At 39.3% G+C, this 14792-nt stretch overlaps 1 protein-coding gene across 3 annotated transcripts in view; it reads right to left on the bottom strand.

Annotated features, from left to right (window-relative positions):
• nlgn1 (neuroligin 1) overlaps positions 1 to 14792 on the bottom strand; it is a 398518-nt gene that overhangs the window by 234748 nt on the left and 148978 nt on the right. For 2 of the 3 annotated variants that reach the window (XM_074636898.1, XM_074636899.1), the window contains one exon: positions 9914 to 9973. The exons of the other annotated variant lie outside the window; for it this stretch is intronic. In XM_074636898.1, the coding sequence (XP_074492999.1) occupies positions 9914 to 9973 (60 nt within the window). The remainder of the gene's footprint in view (positions 1 to 9913; positions 9974 to 14792) is intronic. 3 annotated transcript variants of the gene reach the window in all.

The following is a 14792-nucleotide window of genomic DNA, read 5'->3' as shown; positions in this document are numbered from 1 at the left end:
TACAGTAAAATACGTCAAAGTTGACTTGGTTTCATATGGCACAACAGCGCTCTCCTGGGAGAAAGTCCCCTCCCACCCGCCCTACGCACACTTTCTCTTTCTTTATACTACGTCAGTTGCTCTGACGTCTAATAATAACGCCGGTGGGTTTACATTGGAGTTAGTTGAAAGCCCGGTGTCTCTCATAGGGTGCCTCGTTGCATAGCTATCAGACATCGAGGGCCACTGAATGCTGCTGCTGCTGACAACCCATGACATTGATAATGATGTTGATGAGCATTGCTCATGGCAACCACAACGGTAATGATGGCCATAAAGCCATAAACTACCATACAACTGAAGATGATGTTGATGATAGCAGCCAACCAATGGTGATGATGAAGCTGATGCAAAGGATGGTGACGGCTACAACAGTAAAGATGATGTTGACGATGAAGATGATGACATCCCATGAGGATGATCATATTAATAATAAGGACAACTATGGTTATGATGATGAGGAGGAGGAGGAGGAGGAGGAGAAGGAGGATGCTGCGATCTAATCTTCATGTATATATATATCATGTATTTTTCTTTAAAGCAATATGGATGATATCTCATTGGATTTCTCAAATCTGTATACTCTACAGGAGCTGTATGATATTTCACTGTTTCCTCTATATGTGTATATATATATATATGCTCTCAAGTATTACATGAATATATTAATTTCTGCTGCAGCGGGATACATCCAGCACGGCTGCCTCTTTTTGTTCAGTGCTGAAGGTCAGTGGTAATGAGGTGAGGTTAGGATAAAATTGTCTTGGCAATGTTAGAGCATTTGATGGATTTACCTGCATTTACTGGCTGAAACAGGTCCCGGTGTATATTGAAAACACTGTACAAGTTTATGCAATCCAGCTTGCTCTCAGTATGGTTTCCTGGCGACCTTCATTTGCTGCCACAGCGAGACTTGAAACCTGTCTCTCCGATTCCTCTAATTTATCAATTAATCCTTATTCACCTGATTGCAAATGTTATCTTGCAAATATCATCCTCTTTGCGTGAAGTGAGATTATGGTGAATTTGGGGGTATTTGTATGATTATTTTTAATATTAATATGCCCTTTTATTTATTTTGTTTAAAGTAACTTTAAATGATTTTCAATAAAGGGGTTTGGAAACAGGCGGGGACATCCAACTGTCCTCCAGGTTGTTTTTTTTTTGTTGTTTTTTTCATAGCGAGCAGCTAGATGAAAGCTTCCTCTGAGAAGAGCTGAAAATGAGATGCAATCTCGTAGTGATTCGACCACTCAATCTTTCCAGGGATGGGGTGTGGGTGAGTCAGAGGATAGGTACCATGCCAACATGGAGTAGATCATTGCTTCCTCGAGGATGAGGTTATGATCAAAGAGATTCAGGTGCTTTAGATTTCTCTGAGCAAACCCGGAGAGATGCCCTTGGGCTGTTGCAACAACTTCTGTAACCTCTCCCTCTGCCGGTGTAGAGGACTTATCAAACCAACAGCAGACACAAGGAGCAGAGTTTTTTTTTTTTTTCTATCCTGGCCTCAGCTTTTTGCTGCAGGGAGTGAAGCCACAGGGACTCTCTGTAAAAGCAACAGGAAACAAAGTGAGGGGCTGGTGGTGAACGCCAATTCAAACGCTTCCAGATGAAATGCTTCTGTGTAATCAGTGCGACTGTGCTGGCGTAAGTCATTAGAGAGCGTGTCCGCTGGACTGTGTAAGACGGCGTAAGTACGAACATGTAATGACATGCAGATTTGATGGCATATTTACTTCAGCCATATGCAACTGAATATTTGCTTCGCATTACATTTTGGGGCTAATTATATTATTTTACCATAATTTGCTTTGACTGCATTGCATGTCATCATAACATATAATGTGTATTTGAGCTGTTATGTTGCTGTTAATAACAAAAACATTCAAGGACTTGTCGTGAGACGAGATTGTTCGTTCATTTCCAAAGTTTAAAATGACCTATTTTATATTATACTGCAGGGCTCCGGAGTGCCACTATTTTAGTCGAATATGAGACCCTGTACTTCACGTCAAGAGACATCACAACCATAAAACATACCAGTAATTAAAAAAGAAGAGAACTAGTGATTGTTTTTATGTCAAAAAAATGCTGCGGTGCCCGTCATGCCTCATCAACACTGGGAATGTCAAGAGCGCATGGCGGCGAGTTTGCCTTTCATAATGGCCGTTTCATTTCATTATAAATATCATTTATATTTATTTTAGACAGAGAAAGGTTAAGAAACGTGTGGTTATTTGTAAATAATAGTAATAATCCACATTAAAACCCGTACTATATTTATTCATGGAGCTCTCCAAGTCACTGCATGTTCTACAACACTGTCCAGCATATATTTCAGAATAAAAGCCTTGTGTTAACAAATGAAGAATTCTGTCCACAGAAAAAATGCTTCAGGGCTTTTAATTTGAAATGAAAGTAGGAAGTGTTGATTTAAACCCCACCCATTAATTATTCATGGAGCTCTCCAAGTCACTGCATGTTCCACATCACTCTCCTGCACATATTTCAGAATAAAAGCCTTGTGTTAACAAATGATGGAGTTCTGTCCATAGAAAAAAAAAACGTTTTAGGGTTTTTATTTTGAAATGAAAGCAGGAAGTATTGATTTAAAATTAAGTCTTTACTTTTTTTTTTAACTCCGTGACATCGAAACTGTAGTAATGTTGCTGGTATGATGTTAATATACAGTTAATAGATCACCTTCACTGTCTGTTGTTGATGTGAACCGCGTGCGGCTCGTGTCAAAAACAGGTGAGACCTCGAATCAACAATAAAAAACAACAGGTAACGCAGCCACCACGCGCTCCTGACATTCCCAGTGTGGACAAGGCTTTACACCTGTCCCCGGCCCTGAGCGGCTCAGCCCAGACTGCCATCATCGGCGGAGCACCGGTCTGTCTCCCCAGTCCTCGGTAGGACGCCTAATCCTGATCAGAGGCGCAGAAGTGTGTGTGGGCATGTAAGTGTGTGACACTGTACATTTGATGATCGCCAAACAGCTGATCTGCTCATAGCACATCTCTTTCTCTATCACTCAACCGCTCACTCACTACGCACGCAATACATTACGCTACTCTGATTCCTACGTAATATGTAAACACGTGGATACCTGACGGTACCGTAGGTAGACTGTTTGGGACACATAGTAAACTCACTATAGACGCGTCCAGGGGACTCACCCTATTTTATTTTTCCCGATAATGCTACATAGCGAACAACAAATGCATGTTGAAATTCTCAGGACGAGAGCTTGTTAACGGGAGGTGCCATTGATTTAGATTATGATGCGTTCAGGAACTGTTCAGTAAAAATGAGGACAAAGGTAAAATTCTAATGTTATCATGATGTGTTCAAATGTAATCTTGTAAAATATATGTGGTTTGAAGGATATGTTTTCACAGCAATATAAAATAGATAATAAAGAAGGAATAATGACCTGTTTATTACCGTTGAACTAAAGGAGGAGAGTATGTTGATGGGATTTATTGTTTTACTCTTGGTTTTTTACCATGGTATCAAATTGGTATTGAGAATCTGGAATTTCGCTGGCATTGATATTGACTGTTACATTTCTTTTATTGTGACATCCCTAGTGTAGGCCTATGGGAACTGACAAAATGCTTAAAATGTGTTATTGTGGCAGCAAAAGGGCGCAGTGAAAAATTGTGTGTGCACCTAAATTATGTGCTGGTGCACCTAAATGAAAAAGTTAGCCACACCAGTACAACCAATGTAAAAAGTTAGTCTGGAGCCCTGTCCAGACAAGTGACCTATTGCGAACTGGAGAGTAATTACTGTCCTTTCTTAGGCCGAGTTCATGTTGATGGAATTACCATAATTACCCGAAGGTAATTAAATCCAAATATAATAGATAAAGTAGGGCTTTATGGTACATAATTAAATCCCTTTAGCGAAACTGACTGCGATTTAAGAACTTGAGCTAACTTTAGTCATGACATGAACAATTTGCAAGACATCAATTCCTATATCATCCATTTCATAAGACGTGAATGTGGCTCATCAAGTCCGTGTTGAATGCAAAGACCAGTATACTTGCTAATGCACTTTATGCGGCTTAAAGGTTAACTTCTGTATTTTTCAACCTAGACTTTATTTTCCCACGTTTTTGTGTCTAAGTGTACAATAGGGACAACGCTTTTTAAAAATTGGTCCAGTATTGGGGAAGAACCTGCAGCCAGCAGTCACTAAACGGGCTGTAATGTAATCTCTCAGGGACAATTCCACACCGTCAATGTACGTCCACTAATTATAAGTGTCTGACAACATCAGAGTTTGTAGAGTTACAGTACAGAAAGTGTAGCTTATTGTTATCTAAAAGATTGTCAGTGTCATGGCTGAATATTTAGTTATGTCAACAAAGTGGACGCGAGGCAAGATTTCAAAACAAGACTTCTCCAAGCAAGACTTGGTTAGACCAGAGACTGTGTGTAAGAAGTGGACGTAGTCAACCTGACGTCACCCATTGGTTTGTGGACTACCATTTTGAAGCCTTGAGTTTGGCATTTCTCCGTAATGCTGTCAGACACTTATAATAACAATCGGAGCCTGTCAGTGACAGCAACAAGCCCTTTAAGTGGACATACATTGACAGTGTGGAATTGCCCCAAGCAATTACATTACAGCTCTTTTATCGGCTGCTGCCTGCAGCGTTCTCCCTCAATACTCAACCAATTTTAAAAAATTGTGTCTCCATTAGTCACACAAAACATGGCAAAATAGGGTGAAAAATAGTGAAGTTACCCTTTAACATTACACTAGAATTGCTAAATCATGTGGCTTCTCCGCACTAAGCTCATACTGTTCTGTGGTTTCACATCGGTAGTTTAGTTTTTGCATTTTCTTTTACCTGTCATTACGGGTGGGCTTTATTCGTCCATGTTATTGCTAATTTGAATTGAATTAGTGCATTTTCATCTGTACGATGGTGAGTTGTGGTATAGAGAATGTCTCACTTGAACCTGAAATGTCACCTGCATGCAACACGGTAACGCATTTCACAGTTCATCTTTTATCATCCTTTTCCTTGGGTACAGGATTGTCCCTCATGCTGTCACAAAAAATCTTTATCCTTGTGCCCTTCACACTCCAAATAATAAATCCATAGCGTATGGGAAGATTAATATCTCACAGGTATTGCCATATAATACTTTTATATAGGGTACCAGGGGGCCTTATATGAGCCTTGTAGATACCGTAGTTTGCGACATCTCCACTTCTGTATAACCCACTCTTAGCCACTCCAGCAATATCCGCTGTAAAAGAAAAAAAAAAAAAGAAAAAAAAAGAAACAGAGCTTCTAACAAATCCTCAGCTCTCGGGGACTTTCCTGTTTACATCTCTATTCCCAGCACAAAAGGATTACAAACACCAGCTTTATTGAGTATAAAGAGATTGTAAAAATCCAAGATTTGCTGAGTGGGAGAGGGTGGGGAGGTTAGGGGATGTCCTCATTGAGTTTGGCTCTACGAGGCGACGAGAGGTCAGTGGTCAAGAGCATCAAGAATCACTCGAGGGGGGGATCCGAGCTGATCCGGATAGGGTAACAGAGTGTCTGACTGTGTGTGTGTGTGTGTGTGTGTATCTGTGTGTCCTCGAGCATATTTGCCTCTATATTAAACTGGATTAGTTGTCTGCCCTGCATCCTTTTTCAAGATAATACTTGAAGCTTGCTGGGATTTCTTTGAATAGATCTGTGTGACTCTCTCTAATCTTATTGGTATGTGTGTGTGTGTGTGTGTGTGTGCGTGTGTGCATCTGGGTGTGAGCTCCCAGGAAAAAAAAGCAGCGCAATGGCACAGATCAAAGGGATCCGGATGGTTGTGAGTCTTATTTGGATGTAATTGCTGTTTACTTCGTCACATTATACAGTAGAGGTGCCTTATTAAGACTTTCTGCCTGCCATTAAAGTTGCACTCAGCAGCCTTAAGGGGATACGACTCTATCTCAGGGTTTTTATCAAGGACATTTTATTCCTAATATGATTTTTCAAAGGACAGCTTGTTTATGGCAACCAGGCAAAGGTTCGTTTTTTTTTTTGTATTATTGAGATTAATGGATTTCCAGCACACTGTCTTAGCGCTCAAACAGCATTTAATTTAAATATCTATAGCGGAGCAATTGCAAAGTTTTTTGTCCTATAATCTTTTGTCGGGTATCCACTGATTCCCTTTAGTATTCCTTTTCATCAGTATATGCCCAGTACTCATCTAGGATTAAACGCCTTCAAAGCAGCAACAGTATGTGGGGGAATGTTAATGTATTTTTTTTTTATTGCATTTTACCTTTGTTTCAGGCTTTACAGTCATTGTGTGCAGAAGAGATAACATTGTTTTAGTTCCAAACGTTTAGTGGAGTCCAATGGGTATATGAGGTAACTAACCAATGTGATCTCACGGGTAGGCGTATAACTATCACGCCACTTTTAAGGACATTTCACCTGTCGTGCCACGCATTTTCACGTATTATTTAACGCCGGTCTCATTCCAAACTCAGCACATACGGATGCACAGTCGCAGTTTTAAACACGTGGTTAACATTGTGAATTCAAACAAATCTATTTGGTTGTATTTAGGCAACACATGCTACTTGGCTAGGTTTAGGAAAATGTCATGGTTAGGCTTAAAATAAGGACGTTTGTTACATAAATTAAGTTACGTATGTAAGTTAAATAGTCAACCATCACATACGGACGCACAGTCACAGTTTGAAACACGTGGTTAATGTTGTGAATTAAAAACAAAATTACTTGGTTAGGTTTAGGAAAAGATCATGGTTTGGGTTGAAATAATTATGTTTGTTATAGGTAAAATAAGTTGCATGCGTAAGTAGTCAATTTAAATAAAGTCAACGGTTCACTTTTGGTTTCTCACAGGACACGAACACCATCGCCAACCACCCCGTCCTCCTCCCTACGCAGACGATCTCTCTCTTTATACTTCATCACCTGACTTCCATCGCAAAAAAATGCGTAGCAATAACACACGATATGAAATATTAACAAATTGGCAGGTTATTCATATGGCATTTGGTGAGACCAGGCTGAATTAACATGTCTTGAATACTGTATGTGGTTACATACTGTACTGCACGGCACCGATACTTTGAATCTATCCAGTCATACTTAACCAAAACACGATTCTTAGTTTCAGGTGATTAAACACTAATGAAAACATGATTATGAATATTATGTTCCATTTATGCTAGTAGGATAGAATAGATCAATGGAATAAATCCTAAACACCGGACTTTTAAGTACTTGTATTTGTATTTGTACTTAAGTAAATGATGAACAAGATGAAAGATTATTTATTTAAACCTTTGTGAATGATGTTATTGGAACAGAAGGGGGGATAACCAATGGGCTACCTCTGGGGCTGAGAAGTGAAGCCAATGCTGAAGTGCCTCAAACTTGCATTCTTTCAAACAGCCAGTAGGGGGCGACTCCTCTGGTTTGCTGAAAGAAGTCTGATTGTTTAGAAGTTTATGAGAAAATGAGCCTACTTCTCATTTGATTTATTACCTCGGTAAATATTGTAAACATGAGTTTATGGTCTCAATAGCTAGTTTCAAGTATTGTACTTAGCTCCACCCTCTTGTGTCCCTTCTGGTTGCAAAAAAAACAAGATGGCGATGGCCAAAATGCCAAACTCAAGGCTGTAAAACGGCAGTCCAAAAACCAATGGGTGACGTCAGGGTGACTACGTCCACTTCTTATATACAGTCGCTGGTCTAACCAAGTCTCGCTCGGAGAAGTCTTGTTTTGAAATCTTGCCTTCGCATCCACATTGTTGAAATAACTAAATATTCAGCCATGACACTAAAAATACTTTAGATTAACACTAAGCTACACTTTCTGTACTCTAACTCTACAAACTCTGATGTTGTCAGACACTTATAATTAATGGACGTACATACATCGACGGTGTGGAATTGTCCCGAGAGATAACATTACAGCCCGTTTAGCGACTGCTAGCTGCAGGGTTCTTCCCCAATACTGGACCAATTTTAAAAAGCGTTGTCCACAAAAACATGGGAAAATAGAGTATACGTTGAAAAATACAGAAGTTAACCTTTAAGTTGAATAAAGTGCAGTAGCAGTAAACTGGCCTTCGCATTCAACAAGGACTTGATGAGCCACATTTACGTCTTATGAAATGGATGATATAGGATTTTTTATGTCTTGCAATTGTTCATTGTTGTATTCTTTTATTTTGTTATTTATATTGTAAGTACATTGAGAGAGCTTAAAAAAAAAAAAAAAACAGTCAAATTCCATGTATGTATATACTTGGCAAAATAAACCTTATTCTAATTCATATCATGGTCCCTTTTAGAGTCAAATAGTCCACAAAGCAGGGTATGCTTTAGCATTGTCCGGGCTAAGAAATAGTCCTTGTCTTAGAAGTTTAACCCCTTTCACCGTGTGTGTTTTTAGTTCATGAAAGTTCATTACAACCATTTTGGTTGCCTGAAAACGTCTTATTCAGCGTTCGGTTGTACTTAGCTCCACCCTCTCATGTCACTTCTGGTTGCAAAAAAAACCAAGATGGCGACGGCTGAACTCAAGGCTTCAAAACAGCAGTCCACAAACCAATGTCTGGTTGACTACGTCCACTTCTTATGTATGGTCTATGGGGATACTACAACTGTAGGCTTATGTCATCATTGCAGTATGTTACTATAGCATGATCAGACTTGGTAATAGCTTTATCCCTCGCGGCTTCAGTCTGTTACTCAGAGAAACTCTGGTTCTGTGGACATTTTAACTCAACAAATAAGATTATTTCTGCCTCCAGAGCAGCTTTGTCTGTTAAAGATGCTCGCAAATTTTGTTTTTATTTGCAATCTGTCGTGTAAGCAGTCCTCAAAATTTGAAAATCGTGGGATTGACAGAAGCCATATGAGTGAGCCAGCGCAATTACCATGCAATATAAAACTGAGTATGTATGCTCTGTTTTGATTGTGTGTTCTTCATAAAGCATTTAAATAGAGAGTCCAGATGATCACTTGAAACCATAATCACAGTAATGTCCTAATAGCTTCCACCCAAATGCCGGCTAATTTACATTATTGCCAAGTCTGTCGTGTCTGGTAGCCAATCCACATTTACATGTAGATACAAAACAAGCAATTTGGCAGCTTGGGACTTAGGTTCTGAACAGCCACTGTGGGTGTTTGACCAGACAGTTAGCTTCACATACTGGTGTGTAAATTAGCTCAGACTTTGCCCTGTAGGAGAGGAAACCATGCCAGGAGTGATGACAACCCTCAAGTCCCTGCAGCAACCATGGCTGTGAGAGATGATTCCACTGATTTTGTCCGGTATTTTCATCTTGTTTTTTGACTCATCGTGTATGTAAGGTTGTTGGTTTGACGCCCCAAAAATGTGAACAGGTCTGTTAGTATAGGTGAAAGCCAGTTAGCCAGTAGTTGATCTTTTGAACATGATCTGATTTTTAATACGACACGAATTAAAAGAAAAAAAAAAAACATGCAAAAATGTGTTAAGAGCTGGCTGAAGGGTTAATAGTAACTTGATCTGCTGGTGGGATGCAACATAGAAAAAGGAAAGTAAAAGGAAACAGCAAATCCAAGCAGAGAATCTATGTTAACAGTATTAATATCAAAGAATGGTGGTAAACATGTAAACTTTAGACATCAAGCTGAAAAGGACAAAACACATCCAGCCCAAAAAGAGTTTACGAGTAAAGAGCAAAAAGAAAATGTCCATCACTTTCAAAAAAAGGACAAGAAATGTAAGAAAATCAAAGAAGATAAAAATTGGAGGAGAAAGGGTAAGTTTGGTTTCCCTTGTCATGCAGTTTGGCATCGGGGGGGGAAAAAATACCTTCGTCGTCCGTGCGGTCACTATCACCTAAATCATCAGTGTGTTTCTTTGTAAGGGGACCTATAGGACCAAGAAGGAGAAGATGGAGGAAAACATGGTGATCAAGAACACACACAGCTTTCAAAAGATGCTCTCAAAAGATAAGAAAGTATGTCAATAATTCATGTCTTTCTATAGCCCCTTTTTTTTGGAAAAAAAAAAACTTCACACTGACAAGGAGACTGGGTAAACATTACCACAAAGTCCACTTCACATGTTCATTCTAGGAATTTAGGAGTTCATTTAAGAAGGTTAAGGAGCAAGAAAAGAGGGACTTTAAAAAAAAAAAAAAAGAGGCGAAAAAGTATTAGTTCTCTGTTGGAAATGAAGACTTAACTGAGGATAAACCTCTTAGGATCAAAAGACATAAACCTCTTTGAAACAGTGCATACAGTAGCATATATTAAACACATAGAAACATTATGTTAACATTTGGAAATGATCACTGTAGCAGAGAAAAAGAAGCAGAGGCTGTAAACGATGCAGCATTTTTAAGAGCAGAGCACTCAACAGAAGCATATCTGACAAACTCCCCCTGTTGTATTTTCAGTGTTTTAACTGTGTGCGGGCCTAAAAATACACACACACACAAACGCGCACAATCAATGTCATTCATAGATTTCGCTGCAGGGGTGCTGGTGTGAAGCATAGACTACATCAGAACATTTTCATGACAAATAGTTCAACATTTTGGGAAATACGTGAGTATAGGAGTTACAGATGTGTGCACAGTAAATATAAGGCTACAGCCAGTTTGCTTAGCAACATAAACTGGGAATAAGGAAAAACAGTTAGCCAACTGAAGGAAGTCACAGTCCCCAAAATAAAATTAGTGAGGTTTGGAGGTGCTGGTAAGTAGATTTGGCTGCGTCGCGTGGCGGCTTCGTGATTCACGCGTCGGGTGTTCACACCAGCTGCTTGTCAGCTGTTGCTGTCAGCCCTTTCTTTCTACATAAAGTTTGCCTTTCATAAGGGCCATTTCATTTCATTGTAAATGTCATTTATATTTATTTTAGACAGAGAGGTTAAGAAACGTGTGATAATTTGTAAATAATAGTAATAATCTACAATTAAAACCCCATACTATATTCATTCATGGAGCTCTGCAAGTCACTGCATGTTCTACAACACTGTCCGGCAACATATTTCAGAATAAAAGCCTTGTGTTAACAAATGAAGGACTTCTGTCCATAGAAAAAAAAATGCTTTAGGGCTTTTATTTTGAAATAAAAGCAGGAAGCGTTGATTTAAAAATAAGTCTTTACTTTTTTTCATCTCCGTAATATATTCTACAGATGTCTAGACATTGAAACTGTAGTAATGTTGCTGGTATGATGTTAATATACAGTCAATAGATCACTTTCACTGTCTGTTGTTGTGAACCGCGCAGCTCGCATCAAAAATAGGCAAGATCTTTAATCTCTAGGAGACGCAGCTGACACACGCTGACCACGCAGTGGCTGCTCTAACATGAACGCCGAAATAAAAAAACAACAGGTAACGCAGCCGCCACACGCTCCTGACGTTCCCAGTGTGGACGAGGCTTAAGTCAACAAAACTATTTGGTTAGGTCTTGGAAAATGTTTTCGTTTGGGTTAAAAATAAGTATGCGACATTACGTATGCGATGTAGCTTATAAGTAAGTTGCATAACATTATGTAAAGTAACATAGGTAACTTAAAATAGGTTAATGTTGACTTTTGGTTTCACGCGGGACACAGCCAGCGGGTTTCCTGGGTGAAAGTCCCGTGCTTTCCTTTGACTCTTTTGCTCTATATACTACGTCAGCTGACTCTCTCCTTTACTCCTGCCATAACTACGGCCTCGTAGAGTGTCATAGTTTGACACAAAGGTGCCAGCGACCAAGCTGCCGTAGTTGACGACTTGGTAAGAAAGGACGGGCTGCATCTATATCTTCTCATCTAACTCTCCGCAAGACAGCAAATGAGCGTATTTCCCAGAATGTCGAACTATTTCGTCATGCACTGTTTTTTTGGTTTTTTTGCAAAATAATTGAACTCGATAGCGTTTAAGTACCTGATGGAATAGTTTGACAGGGGAAGTGGTCAGCTGCTTCTTTATTAAAACCAACAAATTGTCATTTTAATACCATTTTTTTTGTACATACAGAGACATAAACACATGCTATCTTAAACACAGACAAACACACACGCACACACACAAAGAGGTACACACAGAAACTACATAACAGATCTGAAAGCATGCAGTCTGGAAGTAGAGGATGTATGCTAGCAGGGTGCATGAGACTGAAAATAGAATAGCATACTGGCAGTCCTTAAGCCTTCACACACACACACTCGCACACACGCACATAGAGCAATAACATCCACAACATGTGATGCCACAGGGCTTCAAATAGCCATCTATCTCCAATCCTTTCCAACTACCTTAATTAGCCAAGGCACCAAATAGTCAGCAGTTTTATGCCCGTCTACTTCAATTCCATTTGACATCATATAAGTGATAGAACATAGCATAGCTTGATATAGTCATTTTCAACATGATACATGTCGCAATGCACATTATGTGAATAAGGTTAATGTGGAAAAGTGTCTCTGTGTAACAGGAGAACAATTCAATAAAGGCTTCAGTGACTGCGTCGGTTTGAACATATCTGTTTATGGAATCGATAACGGGAGATGAATCACACCGAAGGACCGAGATGCTTTTTAGTCAGACGCTCGTATTGATGAGTCATAATAATTCCTCCATCATTCAACATGCTGGTGGTTTATTTTAAGGGCATAACCATTTCTCTCCCGTGACTTTAAAGAGGAAGCCGGCTCTCCGCGTATCACTCTGTCCTACAGCGGTCTCCCCAGCTCCTCTTTGTGAATTTGACAAGCAATTTGATAAGCAAGAGCTGACTTGTGCTTTCTATGTGCTGAATAAGCACATAGACAAAAGAATCGCTTCTTTTTTAAAATGTGAAACGTCTAAGAAACACAGAGCGTCCACTTGTCTAGGGATGTGTTACCTGTTTATGAAGTATACTACTGCATGGAAAGATGTCACAGCAATATACACGGATGTTGTGAGAGATTCATGTTAGCATTTTAGGACACACTGAGTTGAGTGATACAAGGTTCTGTGCTAATACTTCAACATACAACACACATTAAATAATGCCATTCTTTTTTTTATCTTATTGCTATCAACCTCTTAAAATCTCCAACTTTTAATAAAACAAAAAAAATCCTGATGACAAGTGATACATTTTGGGGGTAAATGTTATGCAATATTACATTAAAGGTCCCATATCATGCTCATTTTCAGGTTCATACTTGTATTTTGCCTTTCTCCTAGAACATGTTTACATGCTGTAATGTTAAAAAAAATCTTTATTTTCCTCATACTGTCTGCCTGAATATGCTTGTATTTACCCTCCGTCTGACACGCTCCGTTTTAGTATATTTCGCCGGAATTGCAATAGAATTGCGTTGCTAGGCAACAGATTGGGTCCTTGTGTACTTCCTGTCAGCTGATGACAGTCACATACACTGCAATGAGGAATCAACTGGGACACATTTAGATTGTTTACGTTTAAATCTGTGTAAAGGGTCTAAATATTGTATATTTGTGACATCACAATGGACAGAAATCCTGACAGCTTGTTTCAAATGCAGAGTTTCTGAATACGGGCTGTGTTTATCTCCCTGTGGATTGAGTGTTTCCATACTTTCACAGTATCTATATAGGACTTAAGGCTGCTTTATAATAAAAAAAACATGAAAATCTCACACATTTATAATATGGGACCTTTAAATAGAATGTTTCAATTTAATATTATAGTGCATCAATAAAAACATGGTACTTAGTCTAGTAAGTGTCGTAGTAAAATGGCGTTCCACCATGAGCCTTCTCAACAACTTCAGTGCTCCTTGGCATAGAATCTAAACGTCTCTGGAACTCAGACAACTACAGTAAACTGACAGTTGTTGTTTGCTATCTAAATCAAGTTTTTAACCCCCCCAAAAAACAAATTTAGCATTTTTTTTTTATTGGCATTGCTGATATCTTCTTTTTGTTTAATTGCAATTAGTAATGAATTAGGAGTTTGAAAGGTTCTTCAACTATGAAATAACTTCTTTTCAATACTATATTCAACTGTCTATTGAAAACAATTTGCAAACCACTGCCCGTGTAACATAAATGGCCTACAAAGAAACACAGAACACAAATAGAGGTACAACAACAACAACAACAAGTTTGAGATTGCAGTGAGCTTTGGGCAACTTGAAACCCTTTGAGAATAAAAAGAATCAGAGAGAATGTGATTGATGTGGCTGCTCTCTGGACTGCTATTACAGTGGCATGTTGTTTGACTGAGGGTTAGTGGGGATCAGAGCAGACATGACAGCTGCATGACAGCTCCTATCACACACACACACACACACACACACACACACACACTGACAGACAGACACACTCATGAATACACATACATACTGTGGAGAGAGAGAGAGACATCATACACCAATCAGGTGTCAATTCAAAACTGCCCAGTGACAAGGAGGCCCCGACACTGACCTGCACTACCCTACCTGTCACTGTGAGCATATGTGTGTGTGTGTGTGTGTGTGTGTGTGTGTGTGTGTGTGTGTGTGTGTGTGTGTGTGTGTGTGTGCGCCACTGGTGAGGTCTCAGCTGGCATCAGCTCTGATCAGTGATTAGGAACTTGAAATTTTTCATCTCTTTCCATCTGTGTTTTTTTTTACCGCTCTGCACTGGTTTTGTCCGGGTTTTTTTTCTATTTCCCTCACCCATGATCTCCATCTCAATGTTTCATGGATCAAATGGAACTTTGGTCAAGTGACAA

The sequence above is a fragment of the Sebastes fasciatus genome, chromosome 5, assembly GCF_043250625.1.
Source record: "Sebastes fasciatus isolate fSebFas1 chromosome 5, fSebFas1.pri, whole genome shotgun sequence".
In the NCBI taxonomy this organism is placed as follows: Eukaryota; Metazoa; Chordata; class Actinopteri; order Perciformes; family Sebastidae; genus Sebastes; species Sebastes fasciatus.
This window is presented reverse-complemented; position numbering and strand designations above follow the sequence as displayed.